Source organism: Panthera uncia, assembly GCF_023721935.1.
Source record: "Panthera uncia isolate 11264 chromosome A1 unlocalized genomic scaffold, Puncia_PCG_1.0 HiC_scaffold_17, whole genome shotgun sequence".
Lineage (NCBI taxonomy): Eukaryota > Metazoa > Chordata > Mammalia > Carnivora > Felidae > Panthera > Panthera uncia.
The window spans coordinates 59,473,491-59,497,002 of record NW_026057577.1 but is presented as its reverse complement, the minus strand read 5'-3'; the positions used below and the strand labels follow the sequence as shown (position 1 = coordinate 59,497,002).

At 38.2% G+C, this 23,512-nt stretch overlaps 1 protein-coding gene across 1 annotated transcript in view; it reads right to left on the bottom strand.

Annotated features, from left to right (window-relative positions):
- Positions 1-23,512, bottom strand: part of MSH3 (mutS homolog 3) — a 187,079-nt gene that overhangs the window by 103,794 nt on the left and 59,773 nt on the right. Inside the window, exons 11-12 of the mRNA XM_049649725.1 lie at positions 12,480-12,564; positions 9,313-9,422 (exon numbers count right to left, since the gene is read on the bottom strand). Of these exons, the coding sequence (XP_049505682.1) occupies positions 9,313-9,422; positions 12,480-12,564 (195 nt within the window). The remainder of the gene's footprint in view (positions 1-9,312; positions 9,423-12,479; positions 12,565-23,512) is intronic.

Here is a 23,512-nt window from a genome sequence, read left to right as displayed (position 1 = left end):
TACCCAAACATTTCCCTTATTTTTTTTTTTCACATATAAATGTCTCTTTCTGATCCCTAAATCAATCTAACATTTTGTGTAAATACCTTCACCTGGATAGACGCAGAATAGAACGTTTTTCAAAGATAAGCTAGATGAATGATTTTCCAGAATACTGTACTGCAGGCACAAAAGTGCACAATGTTCACAACTTACAAAATTCGATGGTTCTTTACAATGTCACTTCAGATGTTGAATACATGTGCAATATATTTAAATGAGAATCAAAACACTTGTTTCCATTCAAGAGATGAATATATTCAATCTGCTTGTGCCCAAAGAAGAAAAGATATGAAATTACTGAGCCTACGTGTAATGGGCTAAATTGTGTCAACAAAAAAATACACATTGAAGAGCTAATCACCAGTGCCTCGCAATGTGACCTTAGTTAGAAATAGGGTAACTGTAGATGTAATTAGTTAACATGAGGTCATACTGGAATATGGTAGGCCCCTAATCCAGTAAGATTACATCCTTACTGAAAGAATGTCATGTGAAGAGATAAGCACGCTGCAAGAACACCCTGTGAATGTGAAGGCAGACAGAAAAGAGGTGCATCTACAAGCTAAATGACACCAAAGATCGCCAGCAAACCACCAAAAGCCAGGACACAGGTATGGAACAGCTTCTCCTTCAGAGGCCTCAGGAAGAACTGTGACACAAATGTGTGTTGTTGATGCTACCCACTTTGTGATACTTTGTTACCCCTAGCGAACTAATACACTATCTAAATCATCCATTATGGAATTCAAATTCCACAGGTATGGCCTTAAAGAACCAAAGGAAAATTAGAGTGCACCCAAATAACTCTACACAAAAAAATTCCAATTTAGACGTGGTCAGAGTTATGAGTCAAACCTTTTACACGATACTTAAAACCAGCTGTGCCAAAGGTGGGAAGATGGCCCCTTCCCATCACCCAACCTGGCTTCCTTACTGAGTCACTTGACTTTCACCAAGGAACTTCTATTTACTCTAATTCCACTAACAATTGACAAGAATGCAAGATGTGGGCAAACCATATTTTCCACTGTTAAGTGTTAATGTTCTCAGACCCAATTAAGCGATTGTTGCACGAAAACAGGGAATCCTATGAAGGAAACCTGCTTCTAAGGTTCTTTTAAAATCAAGTTGTTTTTCTTAGAAAAAGAAACTTCTCTCACATAGGTGTGCCTTTATTTGCAAAGTCTAATGAGAACCCTATGATTTTCAAATGGATTCATTTGTTCAAATGAATTTGATCTTCATAAGGTCCCAGTAATTCACTTTTGCTTTTAATTCCCTTGCTTCTGCACAGCAAAGGAAACAACCAACAAAACTAAAAGGCAACCAACAGAATGGGGAAAGATATTTGCAAATGACATATTGGACAAAGGGCTAGTATCCGAAATCTATAAAGAGCTCACCAAACTCCACACCCGAAAAACAAATAACCCAGTGAAGAAATGGGCAGAAAACATGAATAGACACTTCTCTAAAGAAGACATCCGGATGGCCAACAGGCACATGAAAAGATGCTCAACGTCGCTCCTTATCAAGGAAATACAAATCAAAACCACACTCAGATATCACCTCACGCCAGTCAGAGTGGCCAAAATGAACAAATCAGGAGACTATAGATGCTGGAGAGGATGTGGAGAAACGGGAACCCTCTTGCACTGTTGGTGGGAATGCAAATTGGTGCAGCCGCATGGAAAGCAGTGTGGAGGTTCCTCAGAAAATTAAAAATAGACCTACCCTATGACCCAGCAATAGCACTGCTAGGAATTTACCCAAGGGATACAGGAGCGCTGATGCATAGGGGCACTTGTACCCCAATGTTTATAGCAGCACTCTCAACAATAGCCAAATTATGGAAAGAGCCTAAATGTCCATCAACTGATGAATAGATAAAGAAATTGTGGTTTATATACACAATGGAATACTACATGGCAATGAGAAAGAATGAAATATGGCCTTTTGTAGCAATGTGGACGGAACTGGAGAGTGTGATGCTAAGTGAAATAAGCCATACAGAGAAAGACAGATACCATATGTTTTCACTCTTATGTGGATCCTGAGAAACTTAACAGAAACCCATGGGGGAGGGGAAGGAAAAAAGAAAAAAAAAGAGGTTAGAGTGGGAGAGAGCCAAAGCATAAGAGACTCTTAAAAACTGAGAACAAACTGAGGGTTGATGGGGGGTGGGAGGGAGGGGAGGGTGGGTGATGGGTATTGAGGAGGGCACCTTTTGGGATGACCACTGGGTGTTGTATGGAAACCAATTTGACAATAAATTTCATATATTAAAAAAAAAAAATGAATTTGACATTGTCAAAATGTCACAACATTTTCACCCTACGATTTTCAAATGAATTCATTTTCAAATGGATTCATTTGTTCATATTTCTTGATCATCTATAAATTCAAAGCACTATGAGCCCCCCATGCATTCTGTATCGGTTAGTGATGAAGGGGTAGGGGCTGGACAAAATTGAGACCAATTAACTTTCTATAGAGGAAGAAAGGAGGAAAAGGAGGACTTTTCAAAGGAGTTGAGTTTGGTCTTGAATGACTCACTATTTTAATAATTCACTTAATAAATATTTATCAAATGCTTGTCACACAATTTAGTAAGAGCTACATATTAAATAAACAGAAAAAACAAATATCAACCATGATACATAGTCCTATATGCTACCGAAGAATGACACAGGGAACACAATTTAGATTAGGTGGTCAGAGAAAACCTCTGAAGAATGACACTTTAAAGGTGAGGCTTAAAAGGAATCAGTCATTTGAGGATTAAAGAGAAAAAGAAAAACACTCTATGTAGAGAGCCCAGCAAATGCAAAGACCACAGAATGAGAAAAAACTTTTAGAAGCTCAGAAACCAAAAGGCCAGAGTGACCAGAAGATGATGAATGTGTGAATGCAGGGAAGAGCCGTGCTAAAGAATTTTTTTTTTAAGTTTATTCATTTTGAAAGAGACAGAGACAGTGCAAGTGAAGAAGGGGCAGAGAGACAGGAAGAGCAAGAGAATTCCAAGCAGGACTGGTGCTGTCAGCACAGAGCCTGATGGGGGTCTCAAACCCAAGAAACTGTGAGATCACAACCTGAGCCAAAACCAAGCATTGGACATTAACCAACTGAGTCACCAGGTGCCCCAAGAATTTTAACTTTTTTTTAAGTTTATTTATTTTGAGAGAGAGTTCAAGTAGAAGACAGACAGAGAGAGAAACAGAGAGAGAGAGAAGGAGAAAAGAGAGAGGGGAAGAAGTGAGAGAATCCCAAGCAGGTTCTGTGCTGTCAGCGTGGAGACCAATATGGGGCTCGATCCCACGAACCATAGATGACGAGCAGAGCTGGACCCAAGAGCCAGATGCCTAAGTAACTGAGTCACCCATGCGCCCCTAAAGAATTTTAATTTTATTTGAAGCAAGTGGAAAGCCAATGAAGAGTTTAAAACAGGGGAGTGGCATGATTCCATCTTTATATTGAAAAAGAGATCAGTTAGGCGGATACTGCAGCTGTCCAAGTGAGAACTGGTATACTTTAGACCAGGCTGATGGCAGTGGAGATGGCAAGACATACACAGACTCTAGACATATTTTAGAGCTAAAGGCAACAGGGCTTAGTATTAGATTGGACATGGCTGTCAGAAAGGAAATGTCCAGGATAACTTCCATTTTTGGTCTAAGTAACTCATTCAGTGTAAGTGCTGGTTCCTGGAATGGAGAAACCAGGAGGAGGAACAGGGTTGAATACATTAAGTTTCTGTGATGCACCGACCTGTGTATGAATCTAAGCTGAATATATAAGCCTGGAGAATAGGAGAGAGAGAAATCTGGGAATCACTGACATTTTGACAATTACAGTCATGGAAGAGAAATGTTCATAGGGGTAGGGGTAGGAGATAGTGAGAAGAGGTTGTGAGGGGAGGTTTAGGGGTTTAGGTTCAGGAGGTTTAGGGAAGGAAGAAAGCTCAGCTCCTAAGGGTCAGGCCTCTGAAACGCCAACATTGAAATGATACCTAGAAGATGAGAAATAGCAAAGGATGCTTTGAAGAAGCAGGCAGCAAACTAGAAGGGAAACAAAGATGAGTACAAGTTTCCACTTTAGAAAAAGGAAACAGACCGTACAAAGGTCCAGAAATACACCTCAGTGTATTGTAGGAACTGTAAACAGTAGGGAACAGCATCATCAGATATGCACTTTTAAAAGTAATCCATCAGTAGTGCAGAGCAGAAACAGAGAAGGGCAAGGCCAGAGGCATGGAGATGCTCAGTTTCCTCAATAAACAAAAAGCCTTTCATAAAAAGCCTTTCATCTGACTGCCTTTCATAAAAAGTGACTTTACAAAAAGGCAAGATGATATAATACTACCACTTGCCAGAAATCCAGTATCTTCACTGTTGAACAAAATAATCCATCCACTAGAAGGGAAGGAACTGATTTCTCAGATTCTGCCTCATGGAAATCACTGTCTCATTGAAGGAAATGCTTTGTTTCCAATCTGTTTCATTCGGCATTCAAACTGAATGTTTTCTGAGGCAGAGATGTCCTAGATGTGTGAATATGGAGCTGCTGGAAATAATGTGACAAAGTCATCAGCATGTGAGCTACAGAAACGATGACCCCAGATAAGATCTCAAGCAGGGCTGAAAGTAAGAAGAGATCTCAGGAGAGAGCCCTGGGTGACATCAACATTTAAGGTGCAGGCAGAAGAGGTATCCAAAAAGGAAATCCACAACTTGTTTTTGTTTAATATATTCAAATTTACAGTAAGCTACCAAATCTTGAATCCTTCTTTTAAGATGAACAAATCTGCCTTCAAAATTAATATTTTGCCTAAAACAACATTTTAGAGACTCATCCCATACTTTCCAAAGTTTTCTTTTCCCCTATCAATATTAACAAACAATGTATGTTTCAAAGTTTTTTGACAAAACCAACCAAGTGCCTATGGTGTATATATAAAAAATTGACAAGATCGTATCAACTCAAAGAAGCAGAAGAAATTCAGAGATCGAACCCCAAAACATGAATTCAACATAATTTAATATTAAAAGGTTTTAGGACTAATGACTTGCCAATGTGACATTCATTTATAAGAAGAAGCCAGAGGGCCACCTGGGTGGCTCAGTCGGTTAAGTGTCCAACTTCGGCTCAAGTCATGATCTCACAGTTCATGGGTTCAAGCCCCACGTCGGGCTCTGTGCTGACAGCTCAGAGCCTGGAGCCTGCTTCGGATTCTGTGTCTCCCTCTCTCTCTCTGCCCATCTTCTGCTTGTGTTTTCTCTCTCTCTCAAAAATAAACATAAAAGGGGAGCCCAGGTGGCTCAGTCGGTTAAGCGTCGGACTTCGGCTCAGGTCATGATCTTGCGGTTTGTGAGTTCAACCCCTGTGTCGGGCTCTGTGCTGACAGCTTAGAGCCTGGAGCCTGTTTCAGATTCTGTGTCTCCCCCTCTCTCTGCCCCTCCCATGCTCATGCTCTGTCTCTCCATAATAAATAAACATTTAAATAAATAAATAAATGAACCCCCCCCAAAAAAAAAGAAGAAGAAGAAGAAGCCAGAGAACTACAGTGAAGCATCTTCTTGCCTAAACTTAGAGAACTAATAAAAAGTATAGGTCACAACACATAAGAAAGCATAACCTATTTATAAGAAACAGACTCTTAAATACAGAGAACAAATTGGTGGTTGCCAGAGGAGAGGTGGGAGGGGGGATGGGTGAAAGAGGTGAAGGGAATTAAGAACAGATTTATCATGATGAGTACTGAGTAATGTATAGAATTGTTTAATCAGTATATTGTACACCTGAAATCAATATAACACTGTATGTTAATTATACCTGAACAAAAAAATTATAAAAAAATAAAATGGCTTTCAGCTTCTGAAAAAAAATAAATAAAAGGGGGGGAAGCTAATTTGGTTTCAATAAAGTATAATCCAGTGTCAATAATCTAAGTAGTTTTTGAAACAGTAAGTATAGGATAAAAGTCATGTATACTTTCTAAAAGTCACTAGTAAAATTCTACACTGAAGAGGCCATTTCATACAAAAAAAAAAAAAAAAATGGTGACGGGAGTGGAAAATCCTCTAAAACTTAAAAAACAGTTGGTCCTGGATTTATGATCTGTGTGATTGCCCTGGAACTAAAATGGGCTGAAAATACGAAGAAGTTCTTGAGGGAGAATTCATGGATAACTGACAAACAATGGGCTCCTGGAGAACTTTGGAAGACCTTCCTTATCTTGCTAAATACGCTTGTCACCAATTTCTTGTTCTATGATCTCGCTATAGAAGAAAATCAGGATCTGAATGAACTTTTAAAAGGCTGCCAACATCCGAGTCAGAATATTAGCCTGGATAATCATACTGATATGATCTGTGATCTGCATGACACCTAAGTCAGTGTAAACAATAATAAATACACAGCTGAACCACTGACTAATCAGCTGACAATTTTCTCTAGGTACTGGGAACAGGATGAAAGGGCAACTAGGATTTAACAAATGATTTTTGAAATTATTTTTAGATCAGAAAGATAAAAGCTTTAAAATTGTGATCTAAAATTAAAAGGAAAAAGTTTTGTGTGTTTGTTATCAACTATGTAAGTGTTAGGCTGGTCTAAAGTTCATACTTGGAAAGCATCAGTGTTCAACACATGGCATATTTTCTTTCATGCTTCCTGGGAAAGAAGACTCCCAAGAGATACATAATTCAGCTCTTAGAGAGCATACGACATGGTCTGCTGAATTTATCTCAAATTAATCCTGGTTATAGAAAACAAATTTAACAACAGAAATAAAAGTTTTAATTTACATGAAAAAGTCTGCTACTGACTCTTTCTGCTGAATATTTCAACCAAGCGAAGAAGAATGTAAGAAGTGCTGTGGATGCTCAGGTAGATGTCTTTCCACACTCTCTGCAGAAAGCCATCTGGTCTGCTTTTGCTCCACAAGGTACTCTTACCTCATTTCAGTACTGAACCAAAGTAGATAAGTTGACCCTTGAACAATGTGGGGATTAGGGGCAATGACCCTCCCACAGTCAAAAATCCTAGTACAGCTTTTGGCTCCCCAAAAACTTAACTACTAATAGCCTACTGTTGACCAGAAACCTTATTAACATAGTTGATTAACATATATTTCATATATGTATCACATTCTGTATTCTCATAATAAAGTAAGCTATAGGAAAGAAAATGCTAAGAAAATCGTTAAGAAAAACACACTGATAGCATGTACTGCATCAGAAAAAATCCGCATATAAGTGGACCTGCACAGTTCAAAGCCGTGCTGTTCAAGGATCAACTTTACTTCCATTCGTGGCATGTTTTCTTTACCCAGGTTCCCTCATCTGCAGGTCTTTATGCTCAAGAAGAAAAATTAAAGTGAAGTGATTTGGTAACCATTATCAACGTAAGTGTCCTAAAGCTTATCACCAGCACTGATATCTTTACCGAAGACTACTTTCTAAGCTGAACGTAAAATGCAGCCAGTAGTGAGGCGGCTGTGCAGCACATGTATATAAAGGCCCCAGCATAGCGCTTGTCATGTAATAAAGAGCTCAAATGTGGTAGTTAGGGTTACTGTCTCATTGTATTCCTTACCTCAACCCTGTGAGGAGGGAGTTTACCATTTCAAAGGTGAGAATATGGCATGGGAAGGTGGGCACCTGGGACATGACGTGGGACCCAAGGACTTCCTAGACTGACTCACTCAGTTGACAGAGCTGATACACAGCAGTTCTAACACCTCACCACACTCGTTCTGGTCTATTTATTCAGGAAGCTGTTCAGAATGGTTAAGAGCCTGCTCGGCTCTGGAGTCAATGCTCTTTTAAAATCTGGGCCCTACCAGCTATGAATCATTGAACAAGTTACTGAAGCTCTGAATTTGTTTACGCAGCTCAAGGACCTACCTCAGAAGATGATTTTGAGTACTAAATAGTGGTACATAGTAAAAGTGAAATAAATAACAGCATTCATTCATTCAATAAACATTACTGAATGTTAGTTCCTACTAAGCTCCTACTTAGCTCCTACTAAGTGACAGACACTGTTCTAGGTCAGAGTCCCCAAATTTATCTGCATATCGAAATCACCTGGGAAACTTTCAAACCCTCCAACTCCCAGGCCACAATGGAGACCAATTAAATCACAATTTGTGGGGGTCTGGACACAGACATCAGTATCTGTGAAGCTTCCCAAGTGACCGCAAGGTGCAGACAAGCTTGGAAACAGCTGTGTTTTAAGCATCAGATTCAGCGACCTTCCTTGAAGGGGCTCCTAGTTTACTCATTTACTTTCCCAAATATGTCACACCTGGCTCCTCTTTCAGATTCCCTACTGTTCCTGCGTTAGCTCAGGTCCCTCAGAACCTTCCTGTGAACTTGCCAATTTACCTCACCACAAGTTTGTTCCCTCCCCCACTTAAAATCTATAAGTGCTGTTGATAGAAACATAAAGGAAATTGAATTACTGTATTAGGAATGCATTGATTAATATACTTTTTAACATGAAAGACTGCTAAGGACAAAACAAGCCCAGATCTGATCCTATCATCCCATGCTCAGAATCACTGGATTAACTTCCCCTGGCTACCAACTCCATCTAGCCTTCAAAGCCTTCTATGAAAGGCAGTGCCCCATCTCTTCAGCCCCATCCTCCCAACTCTCTTATACTACTGAAGACCCATATTAACTGGGTAACCCACTTTCCTTTGACTGGCCCTGTAAGCAGACTCATTCTTGGGACAAGGAACAGATCCTCACAATATTAGACAGCATATGGCCAGATACAAAATAAAATCTTCCCCAATTTAAAATTCTGTTCTTTTTTTTTTAACATTTGTTTATGACTGAGAGAGAGAGACAGAGCATGAGCAGGGGAGGGGCAGAGAGAGGGGGGAGACACAGAATCTGAAGCAGGCTCCAGGCTCTGAGCTGTCAACGTAGAGCCTGAAGCAGGACTCATTCTCACAAACTGTGAGGTCAGGACCTGAACCCAAGTCGGACGCTTAACCAACTGAGCCATGCAGGTTCTCCTGTTCTTTTTTTTTTTAAGTTTATTTATTTTTTTTAGTAATCTCTACATCCAACATAGGGTTTGAACTCATGACCCTGAGATCAAGCATCACATGCTCCTCTGACTGAGCCAGCCAGGCACCCCTAAAATTCTGTTCTTTAAGCCATGGTAACTTTGGTTTTAAGGAAGCTAAGACACACTTAATTTCACAACTTTATACAATTTCAGATTAAACACACAAAAAAGAATTCCCTTTACCTTAGTTTAAGGAGTGGCTGGGTCACCCACTTCTTTAACTTCCGTTTCCCAAATGAGGTTTTAGTATGGTCTAAAACCCAAAGTAAACTTCCTTTGGTTTTCATGTCAGTCTAAGAAAGACCAGAAGAAAAGTTTTATTAACTAGACATTGTATTTATACCCAAACTGCTAATTGTTCATGTGCCTTAATTATTCCATATACCCCAATTTTAATTTTTTTTTAAGATTTATTCGTTTCGGATAGACAGAGCATGAGTGGGGGAGGGGCAGAGAGCGAGGGAGACACGGAGTCCGAAGCAGGGTCCAGGCTCTGAGCTTCTAGCACAGAGCCCAACGCAGGGCTCAACTCACGAACCATGAGATCATGACCTGAGCCCAAGTCGGATGCTTAACCAACTGAGCCACCCAGGCACCCCTCCATATACCTCAATTTTAAATGTTACACATGCCTATCATAAAGTGCAGCTCATAACAGGTGTTTAATGTTTGACGAATGCATGTACATATGAACACACATGCACTATATAAAGTATTGATATCTTCACAAAAAGGGACAGTCTGTGTAGTTTTGTTAACTAAAAATATTCAGAAATATTCTTTTTAATGATTATGTTTGATAGAAAGAGGTGGGGGAGGGGCAGAGAGAGAGGGGGACAGAGGATCTGAGGCAGGCTCAGGGAGCCCAAAGTGGGCACAAACTCACAAACCATGAGATCATGACCTGAGCCAAAGTTAGACACTTAACCTGTTGACTGAGCCACCCAGGCGCCACCCCTCTCCCTTTTTTAATGTAGAAATCTTTTAAAATACAAGCTTGTCCTAAGCTTCTTAAAAATACATACTTTTCTCCCTTGGCAAGTACAGTGAAAATAATTTAATTTCCTTCAGCAATTCAGTATCTTCCACCACCTCAGAGTTCTCATTCTAAGGACTGATGCTCTCATGAAAACACCGAACAAGCAGAAGGTACTGGAGATCGAAGTGAAAATGCACTGCACTCTAGGAATTCGCCCTGGAAGGATTTTATTTTAGTCTGCTCTATTAAATCCTTAGTAAAAAATTATCTATCTATGCTTTGCTACTTGAAAGTTGAACCACTAAAAAAACAATTTACAATTAACTAGAGATGATAGTTAATTTTAACCAAGGTTACATGGTATTTCAAAAAGTCTATTAACAGTAGACTCATTTGGAACATAAGATTGCAGTTTTCACCTAAGTTTTTTGTAACTTTTTCCTTTTCCTTCAAATCATCAAGCAGGTACTTACAGAATACCTCTTATGTACTCAGTTGTATGGCCAGCAAAGGTGTATTAAGATACAGTCCCTCCCTTAGGGTACTTCTTTCCAAGTATAGGAGAAATGACTCATAATTAACACATGATGGCACCTGGCAGAAATTAACTATGAAAGGGATGACAAAAGCGGCCAGGCCTTAGGAGTTTAAAACAAAGCACACACGAAAGCCATAGGTCACAGAAGGCCTGCCTGAGAATGAGTTGGACAGACAGAGCTGACTAACCAGGGCAATCCACATCAACAACAGCACCATTCCTTCTGAAACAACAGCCCCAATGGCCTGAGTACAGTAAAGGGTCCCAGGAAGAGGAAAGTGGACAAGAATAACTTTCCAAGTATTTATTGCATCACTGAAGAACCCTCTCAGACAAGAAAGGGAGGGGTGGGAGAGAAACAGCTCTATTACTCGTTTGCTCTCCCTGATACCCAGCCCCCTCATTACCCGCCTCATTACCTCCATGGTAATGGAGGCCAAAGTCAAGTGCAAAGACAAGCCAAAGATGTGAATTCTTAGCCTCTGTTTCTATAATGGCCCAAGTCCTGATAAGGGTACCTTAATGGTAAGTGATTTTTCCCTTAGGAATTTAATTTCAGAACTGACTCCACAGCAGTAGAATTTGAACAGGAAGGATGTGGCAGAATAAAGAAAGTTTGGAATGCCAGGGCTGGAACAAAGTATTCAGCTGAATACTCTGACTCTGAGCTCTTCTTCATCCAAGAAATGTCCTTTTCTTCCTTCTGCTCATTTGCTATCATGAGAATGTATACAGAGTAGATGAAAAAAATTTGCAGGAATAATTCTCAATTTCTGGATAATGTAATGACAAGAAACAAATGTTACAGTATGAAAGTAAGACTGACTAGTATACAAGGATACCTTAGAAGATGAAGAAACTAAACAAGAGAAACTAGTTAGTAATACATAAATCTAGGAGTCAGGAGAATAAATTCAGCATTTACTTTAATTCACAATAGTAAGAAACATTTCTAATGTTTATTTATTTATTTTGAGAGAGAGAGACAGCAGAGGAGGGGCAGGAGAGAGAGGGAGAGAGAGAATCCCCAGCAGGTTCTGTGCTGTCAGCTCAGAACCCAACTTGGGGCTCGAACTAATGAACCATGAGATCATAACCTGAGCCGATATCAAGAGTTGAGTGCTCAACCAACAGAGCCACCCAGGTACCCCAGTAATAAATATTTCTGAAGAGCTTTAAACCATTTAACTCAGATGATTCAGCTTTGCAACTACTTATCAAATGATTTGGAATTGCTTTTTATTTCTGTGACTTTATATTAACATTATATAATATCTTATTTCTAAGTTGTAATTCAATAAATTAAAATAATCAATTTAATGTCTCCATTATCTTCATAATTCATCAATAAAGGGCAAATAAATGATGACAGAAGCTTGTGAAATGAAATGTATGCATCTTACAATCTAAGTGAATGTCACAGTAACTTGTTTCAAATGCTGAATGAATAAGACAAAACATTTCAATGAAAAGTTAAGGTATACAGAAAAGATATAATCAAGGAGACAAAATATCCACTTTATATTAATTTCCAAAGATGATGTCTTTCCAAAGAAATGTATGATACAGAAATTATCAGGATGGGCATGTCACTTCAATAAGTAAAAAAGAAGTTCTATAGCTCTCAAAGTAACCCCTAAGGAAATAGTTCATATATCTGATTCTCAAAAAAAATGGATGCTGCAGTTATCAACTACTAAAGAGTACAGGCAGAGTAATCAGTTGAACACAAAATTCTTGTTCTCACCTGCACTCTTAAGAACAGACTGCTACTTTATTCCAAGTTTTTTTTCAAAGGGGTTTTGAATCAGTTACCCTCTATGTTTACCTGACCTGATTCTGTAGGATTTCAAGATTCCTTAATGTTGTTCCATTAATTGTCATGAATTCCATTTCACCAGACAACTGCTTAAAATTCCTGTAAAAGAATGAAACATGAGCCATGATATAAGTGCATAAAGGAGTTGGAAAAACTAATTTAGGCACTAAAGATAATTCCAATACCATTATGACAAAAATGAGCTCTTTGACAGAAAGTCAAACCAAAAGCAGCAAACGAGTATTCTTTGGGATATTGTCTTTCATTGATGCTGGTGCCATTAAACAGACTGATGCAAAAGGATAGTTGTCTCACACCATAAACAAGCACAGGGAAATAAATGGTACTAACATCTCTTTTTTACATTTCCAGGAATAAAACCAAACACAGTCTTTTACCATCAGCAGAGCATGTGGTGGTATCTTTAGGAAAAGCTATGAAATTAGTTAGAAAAATATGTGAAAGTATTTAAAAACATCTCTTATTCTTTAGCATGAGGTCATCTTGATGAACCCTTTAACAGCTTTTAATCAACATTCTGATAGGTGCAACAAATGTTATATACTCTGTAATTAACAACACAAATTAATAGGACTAATGTTTTAGTGGAGTATAAAACCAAGTGGCAAAAATTACTTCCTTAAGCTCAAAGAATTAACATTTTCCTTATGTCCGTACAACTATCCCAAATGAGCTTAAAGTTCAATTAACTTGCAAATAGACTTGAGTATTGAGTTGTGATGATTTTTTTAATGTTTATTTATTAATTTTGAGACAGTGTGCACAAACAGGGGAGGGGCAGAAGAGGAAGAGAAGATAATCCCAAGCAGGCTCCGCACTCAACATGGAGCCCGACATGTGGCTCAATCTCATGAACTGTGAGATCATAACCTGAGACAAAATCAAGAGCTGGATGCTTAACCAACTGAGCCACCCAGGCGCCGTGAGCTGTGATGATTAACAAGTGTATGCACAATTCCAATTTTGTTCTTAGCAGTCTTTCATGTTAAAAAGTATATTAATCAATGCATTCCTAATACAGTAATTCAATTCCCTTATGTTTCTATCAACAGCACTTACAGATTTTACAGCTTAGTCTTTTTTTTTCAATATATGAAATTTATTGTCAAATTGGTTTCCATACAACACCCAGTGCTCATCCCAAAAGGTGCCCTCCTCAATACCCATCACCCACCCTACCCTCCCTCCCACCCCCCATCAACCCTCAGTTTGTTTTCAGTTTTTAAGAGTCTCTTATGCTTTGGCTCTCTCCCACTCTAACCTCTTTTTTTTTTTTTCCTTCCCCTCCCCCATGGGTTTCTGTTAAGTTTCTCAGGATCCACATAAGAGTGAAAACACAGGGTATCTTTCTTTCTCTGTATGGCTTATTTCACTTAGCAGAACACTCTCCAGTTCCATCCACGTTGCTACAAAGGGCCATATTTCATTCTTTCTCATTGCCACGTAGTACTCCATTGTGTATATAAACCACAATTTCTTTATCCATTCATCAGTTGATGGACATTTAGGCTCTTTCCATAATTTGGCTATTGTTGAGAGTGCCGCTATAAACATCGGGGTACAAGTGCCCCTATGCATCAGTACTCCAGATTTTACAGCTTATTCTTAAAGGCAAGAAAAAATGGCAAGTCACTGAACTATTTGGAGGAAAAGCATGAGTGTTTGCATTATAAACCTACTGTACCTCTCATGGCTGTGATAAGATTTAAATACAACCCAGGTTCCTAAGCCAGTTATGGAAAGAAGGTTCCATCCAGGAGTCTAGAACCTAAAATCAGAGCCTGTGCTCAGAGACATGCCTTCACTTGTAGATGACTCTCCCAACTAAAGCTCCAGAGCTCTGAAAAGGAAATACCTTACTGCTTATTAGGAATACTGCCTAGTAAGAACTGTCCTTTAGCAGCATGATTTCTCTGACAGGTTTGACATACCTTCTGCGAAAACCTGTTAATGATTTTTAGAAGGAAGAAACTCTAACACTGATTGACAGCAAGTGTGTGTAGCTCTTTCACTCCTTCTTAGAGCACTTAACTTAATTTGCTTTGTATTACAGCAATTACATGTTCTTCTGCTACCCTCATTAATAGATCTAAGTTCCTTGAAGGCAAGAGTTATTTATGTCATACATTTTGCAGCACCTGCTGAGCCTAGCAGAACACAGATGTTCAACAAATGTCTGTCATTTTCTTATGGGAAAACCAGTTTGGCTTGGTTGGTTGGTTTCCTTTGAATAAAGCTCACAAAGGTCCATAAAACACCCAGGGACAATAATAAAATGTAAAACATTATTTTCAGAAAGAAACAATTAGGCAGTGATTTACTGGGTAGCTGACAGGTGTTCACACACCTCCATGGTCAAAGATCCAAGTTGGAAGAGTTGATAGCCTGAACTTGAGTTAATATCTAGCCAGTTCCCATGTGTTTGGACAGAAGTCATTTCCTTCCCCTGTTCCTGACAAGTTGATTAACTAGAAGTGATTAACACTTGAGTACCTTCATCAAATACAGACTCTACAGGGATGCTCATCTGGTTTGAAAGACTAATCAAGAACCCATAATCCAACAGCCTTTTCTAAAACATCTCAGCTAGCTGTCTTCATCGCCCATGAACACCAGAGCTGTAAGATAAATAAGTGACATTTAAGATCTGTGGACTGTCCAGAAACACTGCTCAGCTAGCTTCACCCTCAACAAGAACTAGTAAACTCAACAGTCCATACCCTGAAGAATGAAGTCTCAGGTTTAGGATTCTGAAAGAATCCCTGTGCCACCAATTAGTTGAGAGTTTTGTCACCTAACTCCAACTAAAAGTGAAATCCTACTCCTACTATGCCTCCAATGAACCTCTGAAGCAAGGCACTGTCAGAACCTTTTAAAAAAAGAAAAAAAAAGAATTTCATGGAGCTCACAGAGGAGTTTACAGGGCTTAAAAAAAATTTTTTTTTAATGTTTACTGATTTATTTTGAGGGAGAGAGACAGTAAGCAGGGGAGGGGCAGAGAGAGTGGGAGAGAGAGAATCCCAAGCAGGCTCCATGCTCAGCATGGAGCCTAACGTGGGGCCCAATCTTCCCGAACCATGAGATCATGACCTGAGGTGAAACCAAGAGTCAGACGCTTAACTGACTGAGCCACCCAGGCGCCAATACAGGACTGCTTTTGTGCCCTATTGCTAAAAAGTATCTATATGCATGAGAGAATTGGGTTTGTACTAACACACAGCCTAGTACAAAGAGCACTGGGGGAGGAGGCTTAGAGTCCTCACCTATATTTTTACTGGATATAATTACTGGATACTCATAATACCAAAATGAACCCAATAAACTGAACAACTAAAGCAACTTAATTTAGCTCACAAAACCAGACCTTTAGAGAAACAGTATATGTTCTTTTATTAATTGGCAGTATTAATGAGTTGTGCATACAGTTTTTTGTTTTGCTTTAGTTTTTTCCCCTTATTGAACAAGTCCCCTAAATTTCAAAGTAGACACAGTGAGAAGCAAGGAGTTTATTTGAAACTCACGTCTGTATTTATTCTAATAAAAGAGATCAACCACTGGGCAATATTAAATTGGAATGATTCCTATGAAACAGTAATTATTAAGCAACATAAAAACCTAATAGGCTTTTGGGTTTCCCATATGTTTGTTTGATAATGTATTTTGGAGGTGGGGCTCTTCTTTCCAAATACAAAAGAAATTTCCTCCTGTCAGTGCCTATTTCCACTAGAATTATATATATTTTTGAACTCAGGGTTTTATCTACCAGCATCCTTAGGAATTCAACATCGATCATCGATATGATCATCGATATGAAATAAACAAGCAATTCTAAATTATTTATCCTTTTGGAAAAAGTCAAATTTTATGTGCTTTGAAATGAACCCCATCAACACTGTCTGGCTGGAATTCATATTGTGTGAACCTGGATAAAAATCCAGGTAAGTAACATGGGAAAATACTTCATTAATATTTCAGACAACAAAAAAACAAAGGATGCTTCTTTCCCCCTGAAGTTTTATAATGGGAGGAAAATGTCCTTGCTGAAAATTTGCCAGAGTAATTTAAGATTCTGTGTCACCCCTACCCCAGTTTTTTTAAAAAATGAAAACCAATCTTTCTGATTTAGAGGAAGTTAAAGGTACACATATTATCTCAAAGCCCAATCCCTTACAAAGATCCTATTCAAATATAATTTGAAACTTGAAACAAACAAAAACAACCAACCCCTACCATTACCTATAAAATGGTGGAATAGTGGAAAATAGTTCTCTATGTATAGTTTTCATAGTTCATACATTCACCATGTGTCTAATCTTTCCATTAACTTATTTATTATAAAACTTCAGTTTTATTGTAGAATCACTTCAAGTTGATTTGTAATTAACAAAATGAGTATCTTTACATTCCTAAAAGATGCCAAGTACATTAGAGAGGAAAATAATAAGAAAGGTATATAAAAGGGCCCAAGTGATTCTTTAGGATAATACACAGGACACTGAATATAGCCATATTCACAGCTATTAATAATAACAGTGAAAGGACACAAAGCAAAATTTAAACAAGTTAAAGACACATAAGACAAAGTCTGGAGGAAACTAAGGGCAAGCTTCCAAAAGTCTTCTCCTGGTGGAGTCATACAGGATGTGTTTAATTTCCCCAGCACTGAGTTATGATGATATGTGTGAAATGGCCACCAGAGAAGCACATTAGAGACTCAGCACCTGGGGTTTACACTGGAAGCTGGTCACATAGGCATCTTTTCCCTTACATGTACCAAAATTCCAGCTCCCAGAAACAAGCAAGTAGTTAGCATAAACCAAGTTCTTTTCACAGTTTAGGGAGAGTGAGCCATTCATATCAGAGAACGCTGGAAAATTTCCCAGATGCCAGTTAAGGGTCAAGCTCGCAAGTAGGTCTTTCCAAGTTGTCTCATCAGGTCTGCTATGTTAACCATTATGTGCACATCTCTCTTTTCAAGTTCTAATTCTCTTCAAGTATATGTGTTATGTTTATTCACTTTAGTGTTCCTTCTAGTTTACTCTTCACTCCTAAATTGATCTTATTCTTTAATACACAGATCATTCTTAAATCCTATCATCTCATTTCAAAGCTTTCCTATTTCTCATTTGTTCTTTCACATCTAGTATCATTTTCTTATCTAGTATCTAGTATCATTGTATTTTGAAGTAGCAGGTTATAGTTTTTATTTCATTTGTGGGCATCTTTCTGGCACACATTCATTTTCTGTAAGGATGCTATGTGGCTCTTTATTCTGTTTCTTCTTATAAACATTTTGTTTAAGATTTGAATTCGGTTCTTTTTCTATTTTTAATTTTTAAGTTGGTTATCTTTTTAATGTTTGTTTATTTTTGAGAGAGTCCAAGCACAAGTGGGGGAGGGACAGAGAGAGAGGGAGACACAGAATCTGAAGCAGGCTCCAGGCTCTCAGCTGTCAGTGCAGAGCCCAACAAGGGGTTCGAACTCATGAACTGTGAGATCATGACCTGAGCCGAAATCGGACACTTAACTGATTGAGGCACTCAGCATGCCACTATTTTTAGTTTTTAAGTGAAATCATTTTTCTGGAAGTTTTAGAACAGAGGAATCATTTAGGATAGCTGTGCAATTTCACACATCTCCCTCTTCTGTCGTTAATGTGTGATGTTCAATAATGGCACCTGACTTTTGCTTTCATTCAAAAAGATTAAATGCGTGAGAATTATCCTTTAACTTTAAACAATTAAAAAACTGGACAATTTTATAGTTTTAAAAGACTGTTTTCAGCTATTAGACATCAGACAGCACAGAACCGTGATCCCAGAGACGAGAAAAACAAATGAGGTAAACATTATGAGTGACTTTTTGCAGAGAACAAGAGAACTAGAATTTGTAAGACAGAAAGCCAGAGATGATAGAGATGCACACAGAAAGAGCTCCTAAGATCTGCAAAAGGGTCCGCTCAGGTCTCTGCCCAAGTACTCATCCTTAAATGTGTGGGGGGACCTCCATGAGGTCAAGGAAAGAACCACAAGAAAACACTAGGTCAAACATTGACCAGGGTTTACACAGGGCTTACAATAGTTTGCTCTCTGACCAACTAGGGTGGAAATACCTCAAAATACCTGAGGCACTGGGTGGAAGCCTCAGAAGAGTACTGCTTTAGGAGTGGGAATAAAATAGACACAGACAAGGATTTCCCAATTTTGGTACTAATAACATTAAATATATATGTGTATATGTGTTACACTGAGATATAATTCACATACCACACCATTTATTTGGAGTATGCAATTCAATGGTTTTTAAGTATATTAACAGTTAGATTGCGCAACCATCATCATTATGTAATTTCATAATGCATTTGTTAAATGCATTAAGTATTTTATTCTTTTTTTATGCTATTATAAATGAAATTATTTCATTTTTAGATTCTTCATTGCAATTATACAGGTATACAGTTATACAGGTATACAGTTAATTTTGGTATATTGATCTCATATCCTGCAACCTCATGAACTCATTTTATACGCTTTAATATTTTTTGTGGATTCTTTAGGATTTCTATACAGAATTTCATGTTAACTGCAAGAGCAGACAGTTTTACTTCTTCCTGTACAATTTGGATGCCTCTTATTTCATTTTCTTGTCTAACTGCCATGGCTACACTTTCTAGGACAATACTCAATAAAAGTGAGAAAACACTGCCTCTTCCTATTCCTGTTCTTGGGGCGGGGTGGGGGTTAGCATTCATTCTTTCTCCCATTAAGTATGATATGAGGTTCTGAGCTTTTCATTCAGCTTGAGGAAGTTCCTTTCTAGTTCTAGTTTGTTGGATGTTTCTATTCATGAAGGGGAGTTTTAATTGTCTGTTGAGATGATCCTGTACTTTTTATCTCTTATTATACTGACACGGTACAGAACGTTAATTTTCCATTTGTTAGACCAAACCTGTGGTCCTAGAATAAATCCCATAGTCATGATGTATAATCCTTTATTTTGCTGGATTCCATTTGCTTGTATTTTTTTGAAGATTTTCATGTCCATATTCATGTTGGTCTATAGTTTCTTCTTTTATGGTATCTTTATCTGGTTTTTGGACTAGTGAATTTAGGGCTAAATAAGTATTTTCTACAGAGAATATCCTGTCCATTTTAGGATATTCAGCCACATCTCTGGCCTCTACCCATTAGAGGTCATTAAAATAACTGTAAAATTCATTTTCACTAGTAAAAGTAAACACTCTACATTACCATTCTGTTATAAGAAGTTTTCTAAGAAAAAGCTGTTACAGTTCACCTGGGGTGGATTTTCTCATTCTTTCCTAAATTTCCAAAAACCATGTGAAGTTCTGACCATACCAATATTAATAAAAGTCATCTGAAAAGACAAAAGCACTCATTTCCAACATTAACAAAAATGCCAATTCCTTTACAATTTCATCAATTTGGGAATCCAACATGGGAGTCTGTCATAATGACTAATATCCCTCATATTCTATTTATTCTATTATACTATTTTGCTCTGGACAAAGCTATTTAAATTCTCAAAACAAACTGGAACCTCAAGAAAAATTTGTTTTAATCTTTTTAATGTTTCTTTATTTTTGAGAGAGAGAGACACAGTGTGAGTTGGGGAGGGGTGGAGAGAGAGGGAGACACAGAATCCGAAGCAGGCTCCGCTCTTTAAGCTGTCAACACAGAGCCCAATGTGGGCTCAAACTCACAAACCGCAACATCATGACCTAAGCCGAAGCCGGACACCCAACCGACTGAGCCACCCAGCCACCCTGAGAACCTCCAAATTTAACCTATCTAATAAAACCTCACTTAATCCAATTTTAAGAATACCTAAAATGACATATTTTCTCTAATATCCTAAATTTCTATTGTAAAGGCACAAAACAAATGCATATCAAGATTTTTATGAAATATGCCAGTTTTTATGAAAGCATTTGCAATACAAGGAAAATAAAAACTTCCCCATTAACACAGCACTTGAAGTAAATATAATAGTATCTTATGCTGCTGAACTGTTTTTTAAATTTTTTGTAAATGTTTATTTAATTTTGAAAGAGAATGAGAGTGTGAGTGAGGGAGGGACAGAAAGAGGTAGACACAGAATCCGAAGCAGGCTCCAGGTTCTGAGCTGTCAGCACAGAGCCCAACCCGGGTCTCGAACCCATGAACTGTGGGATCATGACCTGACCTGGGATCGGACGCTTAACTGACTGAGCCACCCAGGCGTCCCCCATTATGCTGCTGAACTTTTAAAGTAATATAACTGAATTCCCAATACACAAGAACATTCATGTTTTCCAAAGTAATTACCTTGAGAGGTTACATTCTTTTTCCAAAATGTAAGTGTGGAATCACTCTTCTGTAATTATCTTCAAAGTTCAATCACATGCCATCTATGTAACATCATCATTCATATTTCACATTTAAGCAAAACAATAGTACCAGTTTGCCAATGACATTTTGGCAATTTCCAATCAAAACCACACTCACAGGATGAATTCCTTCCTTCTTTCTTTTTCTTCCATTAATCCTGTATTTACTGATTGCCTGGTTGGTGCTGGGCATATTCTGAGTGATACAAATTTATACCATATGAGGGCTTAACATTGTGGATCTCCATTTTTCTTGTTTTTGGCTCTATGGCATTGAGAGGAGGGGATCACCCAACTACCAGATTAGACACATACTAAGTCATCAGCAGATTCAGTTTCCTGACCAAGGCCCAACACCACCACCAAATACAAAATGAGAAGAATTCAGCTTCATGTAATTTATCAAGTTAGATGATTTAAAAATAAACTAATTTAACTTCAATATAAATAAACACATTTTACTATTTAGTATTATTCTTACTTTGACTTAAAACTAAAGAGGACACGATAATGTTTTTAGACCCAAATATATCTACTTCTAAATACATCAGAGCCTGACTTAATTTAATTTAATTTAATTTAATTTAATTTAATTTAATTTTAAAAAGGCACAGAGGGGTGCCCGGGTGGCTCAGTTGGTTAAGCGTCCGACTCCAGCTCAGGTCATGATCCCATAGCTCATGGGTTTGAGCCCCGGGTCTGGCTCTGTGCTGACAGCACAGAGCCTGGAGCCCGCTTCAGATTCTGTGTCTCCCCCTCTTGCCCTTCCCTTGCTCATGATCTGTCTCTCTCTGTCTCAAAAATAAATAAAAACATTAAAAAAATTTTTTTTTAATAAATAAATAAATAGAAAGGCAGGGAGGTGGTGGGTGGGTGGCTCAGTCGGTTTAGCGTCCCACTTTGGCTCAGGTCATGATCTCACGGTTCTTGAGTTCGAGCCCTAAGTTGGACTCTGTGCTGACAGCCGAGAGCCTGGAGCCTGCTTCAGATTCTGTGTCTCCCTCTCTCTCTGCCCCTCCCTTGTTCATGCTCTGTCTCTCTCTCTCTCTCAAAAATAAATAATAAACATAAAAAAAAATTGTTTTTAAAGTCAGTTTCTTTATTCCAAAATTAATACTTCATTGCTTGGTGATATAGGAATAGAAACAAGTCTTAATGGGCAAGTTATCAGTCACTAATTCTACCTCATTTAGAGGGGCTCTCTATCTTGAGGAAGTTAAACGGTAGGTAGTTTGCCATCCTTTCATTACAGGGATCCAGCACAGTCAACCGTATGGATCAATCTCTGCCATAATCCTATCACTGGAGCTTAATGTGGAACCCAGTGAGGTGTTAATACCAGGTTCATACTCTTTAACAAAACAGTTCAGCCATAGTAAAAGATATACAGATTAATAATACAGTACTCAGGTTAAAAAATAAAACACCAATTAGAACTCCCCTGTGCCATTTCCCCCACCAACCTTTATTGCTTCCCCTCCTTCTCCAATAGAAGAAGAAATCACTCTTCTGAATTTGTTGTTCATCACTTCCATGTATGTCTTTGTACCTTCCCTATATACCTGTGTATACTTTTTAATTTTTTTTTTTTTTTTTTTTTTTTGAGAGAGAATGAGTGCGTGCACAAGCAGAGAAGGAGCAGAGAGACATGGAGAGAGAGAATCCCAAGCAGGAAGCCTGATGTGCAGCTCAATCTCACAAATGGTGAGATCGTGATCTGAGCCGAAATCAAGTCAGATGCTTAACCAACTGAGCCACGCAGGCACCCCCATACACATGCATGTATTCTTAACTAATATTCCTAAGCACTACTTCAGTTGTGACTTTTTTACATGTTTCTAACTTCATATAATAGTATGTACTATATGTCCTTCAGCAATTTGATTTTTGGCTCAATATAATGGTAACACAATTTTTTGAATACTGGTATGTGTAACTCCAGTCCATTTATTTTCATTGCTGTGTAACACCACACTGCATGAATATAAGATAATAAATCCACTCTCCTGTTGATGGACATTTAGACTGATTTTAAAAAGGACAAAACGCTTTCAGAGAAATGATATTCTGTTCTATCCTAAATACTACGTAGAACACACACCAAAAAAGACATTACAAAAAGATTCCTAAGGGACATGCCTTTCTCCCATCCTCCCCAACAACCAAATCAGGACGACCTCTTTGTACCCCACTTCATACTCGGCCATTTTATTGAGGTAGCTCCTATTTGCCCACCCACCTCTGCAGAACAGGAAGAAGCTTACTTATCAAGGTCAAAATGATAAAGGGTAATTCTTCACAAAGCCAAAAACAAGGGGCTGCTGAAAGTGAAATACAGAAAGGCAAAAAAATGATCCCACTACCTTTTTTTATTCCACTGGTTTTTAGACTATTATCTTCCTAGCATGTCAACTGCCAGTTTTTAAATCTCTGAACTCTACAAAGTTAATCACTCTTTTAAAAAGCTATGTTAGTATCTATCCTCTTTATCTCCAACTTTATGATCTATGGAGAACTGAAACTAAGAATAAGAAAGGCAGTGAAGTTTTATGAATTTTTTTAATACCACTTCTTAATTCTACTTAATACTACTTACCAATTAACTGTGCTTTAGAATTCAGTATATTAAAAAGCTAC